The sequence below is a fragment of the Gadus morhua genome, chromosome 1 (assembly GCF_902167405.1).
Source record: "Gadus morhua chromosome 1, gadMor3.0, whole genome shotgun sequence".
Taxonomy (NCBI): Eukaryota; Metazoa; Chordata; class Actinopteri; order Gadiformes; family Gadidae; genus Gadus; species Gadus morhua.
In genome coordinates this window covers 965,703-971,774 of record NC_044048.1, presented here as the reverse complement: position 1 = coordinate 971,774, position 6,072 = coordinate 965,703, and the positions used below count along the sequence as shown (strand labels likewise).

The following is a 6,072-nucleotide window of genomic DNA, read 5'->3' as shown; positions in this document are numbered from 1 at the left end:
ACGCATACACATTTGTGTTTGTGTTTCTGATTTGTCACTGTGGTCTCTGTTTTGTCTTTGTTCTTACCATTTCATATATGCCGTTGTGTTTTCCTATTTATATATGTCGTGGTGGTTTCTGCTTTGTGTGTGATTCCCGACCCGTTGTTGGGATTTCCTAAGTGCCATTGGCTCATTTGGGGCGGCAGTAGCTCAGGAGGTAGAGAGGGTTGGCTGGTAACCGCAAGGTTGCTAGTTCAATCCCTGGATCCTCCTGGCTGAGTGTCGAGGTGTCCCTGAGCAAGGCACCTAACCCTAACTGCTCCCGACGAGCTGGCTGTCACCTTTGCATGGCTGTCTCCGCCGTCGTTGTATGAATGGGTGATTGTGAGGCAATATTGTAAAGCACATTGGGTGGCCACTGGTTACAGAAAAAGCGCTATATAAATGCAGTCCATTTGAATTTGTTGTTTTTTTACTTGTTGAATTAGCATTTAAAGACCATATTTAATGAGATAGGCCTATACAAATAAAACTATGAATTGCAATGAAATACACAATTAATGGTTCTTGCCACCGAAATCCACAAAGACTGGTTTTAAACAACATAAATAGATGAAATATGTTACAAGGTTAATTCAACAATTCAATCAAGTACCATGCAATTTAAAATGAAAGACTATTTCAAATCGAATCAACTTTGTAACACTTTTTACAAATACAATCCACGCATATTGCACATTGCACGTGCATTGAGCCCATCAATAGATGTGGGCCCTCAAAGGGCATACTAGATAATTAACAGGTAGCCTAATATACACGTGCATTAAGTTAACGACATAAACAGATGCCCTTGGGAGGTCGCCACTGTCAGGTGTGAGAGGCCCAGTACACAACTCGACCTCATATGAAATGGTTGAAAAAAGCACAACTGTCTTAGGAGGCTGTGGTTCCATACACATTAATGTTTCTATCTATACTATATATATATATTTCTATACATTTATAGAATGTTGCTAGGGGCATGTGCTCAGCTGTGCCCACTTGGGGGTTGAACGGCGGCGGCTCGCGGCGGCTGAGGTCATCGCGCGGAGGCGGAGCAGACCGCCTCCCTCCACCGCCTCCATTTTGAATAGCGATGTAACGGGGGCTCCGCCGCGTCGTTAGCGTCGACCAGCCCGCTGCACGGTGTCAACAAGCCGCATCCAGACACCCTTCGACATGGACGACCTCTTCAGTCCGCGGAGGTAACTCGGCCAACTCAGAAGTTAGCGTTGTATTCGCGGTAATTCGCCGCCGCGTCGCCATATTACCGCGGTTATACGGGGGACGTCTGCGCGCCTGCGTGGAGCGCTCAGTGTGTCAAATTCGGTGAAGTTATTCGCTAAGACGCTAGCCGAATATCAGCTTACTGTCGTTAGCCGCGGAGCTAGCCACCTCGTTAGCGAAACCAGACCTGTACCAAACCATGGAAAACAATGCATTCCTCCCCGTTCGTGGAACCAAATGTTGTAAAATATACATGCACGATATGTACCGTACATGCATGCACGACTGACGGACATAGCATCCATTAAAGCGAACTAAAATGCTGATTACGGAGTGGATCCGCTGTGGTGACCGTGTAGGTTATGTCAACAGTCGGGTGGTTAACGTGACATTACCGAGGGGAGACCTCTGATCATTGCACTACAGAGCTAGGGACGATGGTCACTGTGCAACGTGACGTGTTTTTCGTGTTAACAGGCTGTTTGATCGACTGTTTTGAACTAAAGGGTGGAAGTTAATGGCTTTATATAATATATAATATAAAGGCTGTAGATCGAACGGGTCCCCCGTGTCAGAGGAGGGTTTAGGCCACAAACACCAGGCTACTACTGACCGACCCAGTGCTACTGATCTTAACTACAGTGGATCATATCCGGAACACAGTCTACTTGTAGAGTATTGTATGAAATGTGTAATGACGCCTTAAGTTATAACTCGCGTTACTACTGAGATCTGGTTTAAAGCCACCTGACAGTGGTGGACGGGGAGTCGGTGTGAAACATCATAAAGGGTCTCAAATGTAGTGACAGCCATCCTGTTAGGATGTTCTCGTCTCCTAGGGGTTTGTAAAAACAATAAATACATTAAAAAAGTAAACCAGTGATTTTCCCCCACCTCCAAGTAGCCCTATTCTGACGCTGATGTTTCGATTGTCTTGTTTATGTCCAGGAGCTTGAACAGCACCCAAGGGGAGATACGAGTGGGACCAAGTCACCAGGTGAATTCAGAACTCTTAATAATGATCAATCAAAAAGTTAAACAATTAGCTAAATCAAACATTTAACCTGTTCATTAGTAAACAAACCAAAGATGGCCAATAAAAAAAACATGTTTATTAAACATGCATGTGTTATCTAGTCTAGGTAAAGTCATACACTTTTTCCACAAAAATGAACCACATACGCCACATTTGAAAGCTTGACATCCCTGAATGGAAAGGTCTACTAGGTTTGAAATAATCTTTCAAACTCCTCCACAGGTCATTTTGTACTCAGTAACCACTCATATTGAGAGCATTGTAACCTTGCTGGGATTACACCCTTATGAGTGAGGGTTTCTTTGGCTGTATGCAGGCCAAGCTTCCCGAGCTGCAGCCACGGTCAGCCCCTAGCCTCCAGACTCAGATGGAGAGCGAGGAGCTGGTGTGGACCCCGGGAGTCAATGACTGTGATCTACTCATGTACCTGAGAGCGGCAAGGTGAGAGTGTGTTATGAGGCTTTCGTGCAATTGGGTCTACTACGCCGGTATCAATTAACTACTAATACCTGTTGATTGTCCTAATAACATCCTGATTCTTATGGTTATTTTCTAACAAAAAATGGGTCAATAATATTCTAATGTTATAATCATTTCAGAATTATATATATATATATATATATAAAACTTAGTTCTAAGTGATTGCTCGGAAAGATGGATTCTAACCAGAGAAAGGATTCCCTTTAAGAAGGCCTCCTACAGAACCGTCAGCTAGAAACTGATGACGTTGTCATTGTTAGATCCCCTAGGTAGGCTATAAATCTAGCCTGAAGCGCATTCAAATAGGCCTACATCTATTGCAGTAGGCTTACCTACGGTCATGAACCCTTGTGTAAAAGTGTAAACACACCAGGTTATTGCTCCAACGTCCCGGAACTATTAAAAGTAATGTTAAATGATAAAAAAAAAAAAAACATAACTTGGATAACACAAAAAAAACAGTATATATATAATATACATTGATATATGTATACAGTATATAAGGGATGTCCATGGTTAACCTGGTTAACTGATCTTTAACCGGTAAATAAACCGGTTAAAAATAAATTAAATCATCATAATTTCTCTCAGCTCAATTTTTATTGATATTGATACCATTTTCGAGACTCACTTAACAATCCAAGTCTTTATTGATAACACTATTGATACTTTTTCTATTATTTTGTTAAATAGAACTTGCATTATTGCTTTAATTGTTGATAAGATGATCATAGCTCAAGATAGGACGTTAAACAGGTCATAATTCTTTACTAACTACTAACTATTTTATATTGCTGGGAAAACACGTTTTCGCCAAAATACCAAATTTCTTTTTTTTTGTGTTGCATTTTAACACAACAATCATATTACTGAGCCGACCTGAACACATCACATATGACACTGTTTGTTACTTTTTTTTCAGCTAACTAGGTCTATAACCTGCCGATTTTAACATGGATTAAAAACTGGATTGCTTCTATTAACTGACGGGACTGAAGCTCGCTGTGGGCATGCATGAACCGTGAACCAACCAGTCGGCGGCTGGCTGTAAACAGCGCCGCGCCTACGAGTGACGTATTAATCGCGCGACTCAACGAATCGATGACCAAATTCGTTGCCAACGCTTTTAGTAATAGATTTTTATGGATTTTATAGATTCGTTGTTGCAGCCCTAGTCTTATTATTGTTTCGTATGTTGGACCTCTCCTCAACGGTAATAGGAAACAAGGAAAAAAATATCTCTTAAACAATCTTTGCATGTTTACTAAAAAACTGAAATGCCAAAAGTAAGGTGTAGAAGAAAGGGCGTCCCTGGTCAGGTTCCAGCAGTCAACACCACTAGGCCCGCCGTGACTTTGAACCCCCAGTCTGCCTTTCGCTCCTCGCTATTAAAGGAGACATTATGGTGTTTTCCCAACAAGTAAACATAGTATTTGAGTTCAAGAAAACATGTTTTTGAAGCTGTTTGCTGGAAATAGCTTTTAGGAGAAAAAAAATCGTATACCGCTATTCCCCTCTGTTTCAGTCCCTTCAGAATGCGCTGTTTCTGGTGTCTGTAGCATTGATGCAAATGAGCTGCTGCCCATTGACCAATGAGCTGATAGACTGAACCACAGCATAGAGTAAAAGGGATTGTTACCGTTTGCGGACTCCTGGAGCTCTATTTCTATATAATATAATATTATATAATAATAATATTATATACAGGTATTTATATGATCTATTAGGGGTGGGAAAAATAATCGATTCTTCGATGCATCGCGATTCTCGCTAGAACGATTCTGTCTCGATGCAGATAAATTAATAATCGGAATTAAAAAAACAACATTCTGTTCGCCAGAGAGGGTTATTTTTGTAATTTTAAAATTATTGAATTTATCTTCAGTGTGTATTTGCCAATCTGATTTGTCTTGTCACGATCCCGATTCAGCCTACGCATAGGCATGCACGTAAACTCACAGCCAGACACAAGTCCTCCTTCTAATTAAAGAGCAGCTTTTCCTTTAATGACATAGAAAAGAAAGATTAGAAATAAAATAAAACTGAAACCTATTTTCTGCATGCTTCCATATTGTGTTATAATGCAAGCTGCATTGATTATTGCATTGTTCCTAGAAAGTCATATTTGTGACAAAAGATTTCTCTCTTATGAAACATTAGATAAGTTAATTCATCTGTTGATGTCTTTAATGATCATCACAAAAGTAGGAAGTGATTAGCAAACTCTGAGTAGCAAACCCAGATGTATGTATCTATTTTTGAAAATCACGCATGGAAATTACATAAAAAAGATTGATGCATCGAGATGCATCGATAATCGCTTCAGAATCGAATCGTTGAACTCATAATCGGAATCGAATCGTGAGGTGCTAAGAGATTCCCACCCCTATAATCGATCTAATATCACGGCCAAAAGCTATGTGCGCCTCGGATGATATTATGCATAATAAAGAATGTGTCTGACGTCTCTGGTACTTCCACAAGTAAAGACTCGTAGTGGGGGATATCTCGGCCATGGTTGAGGAAAATTAGGGGGAAGGAACTTTGGCATTGACTCTCTGAAGTCCATGAACCGCTATATGGAGAAGAAAAGGATTGTACTCCGGGAGCTGAGCTGCCGGACTGCCTCCGAGCTCCCCGCGCCGGAGCTGCCGGCCGCCGTCGAAGCCGTCCGGCCGCAGTCCGGCAGCTCGGGCGGTGTACTCCGGGAGCTGAACTTGCACCGAAGCTAGGTGGCAGCTCCAGCAGACTAGCAGCTCCGGCGGACGAGTAGCTCCGGCTGGGGTAGCTCAGTGGCAGTCCGGCAGCTCAGCTCTGGGAGTACAATCCCTTTCTACTCCATGTCTCCTCCTCCCGACTTCCCTTCGGCGGCCGCTCCGGCGGGGTGAGCTCGGCAACAGAGAAAGGATTGTACTCCCGGAGCTTAGCTGCAGGGCTAGCGCCGAGTTCTCCCCTCCGGAGCTGCTCATCTGCTGGTCAACAAAATCTTAGCAATGCTCTGATTGGAGGGGAGTGGGGAAGTGGGAGGTAATATTCAAATGTGCCCCCTTCTTACGTAGGAGGGGGCGCCGAAACTGACTCGTTCGTTTGGTAGCTGGAGGCGGGCTGCTTCCAGAAATGTGTATCTCACTCAAAAAATCATCTACAGACTTATTTCAAAGTTTGTATGCGTGTGGGAGCACCATCTACCCACAACAACACCCCAAATCCCAACACCCCAAGTGCTGTTTTCATAATATTTCCCCTTTAATTGCTTTATTATGGATAGATTTATTGCAGGCTTTGTGTGCTTTAAGGCCATTAGCGTA

General features: G+C 42.7%; 1 protein-coding gene across 1 annotated transcript in view; it reads left to right on the top strand.

Moving 5' to 3' along the window:
• Positions 1–914: 914 nt before the first annotated feature.
• rereb (arginine-glutamic acid dipeptide (RE) repeats b) overlaps positions 915–6,072 on the top strand; it is a 39,677-nt gene continuing 34,519 nt past the window's right edge. The window contains exons 1-3 of the mRNA XM_030350507.1: positions 915–1,226; positions 2,197–2,245; positions 2,601–2,725. Coding sequence (XP_030206367.1) covers positions 1,201–1,226; positions 2,197–2,245; positions 2,601–2,725 — 200 coding nt within the window. The 5' untranslated portion in view covers positions 915–1,200. The remainder of the gene's footprint in view (positions 1,227–2,196; positions 2,246–2,600; positions 2,726–6,072) is intronic.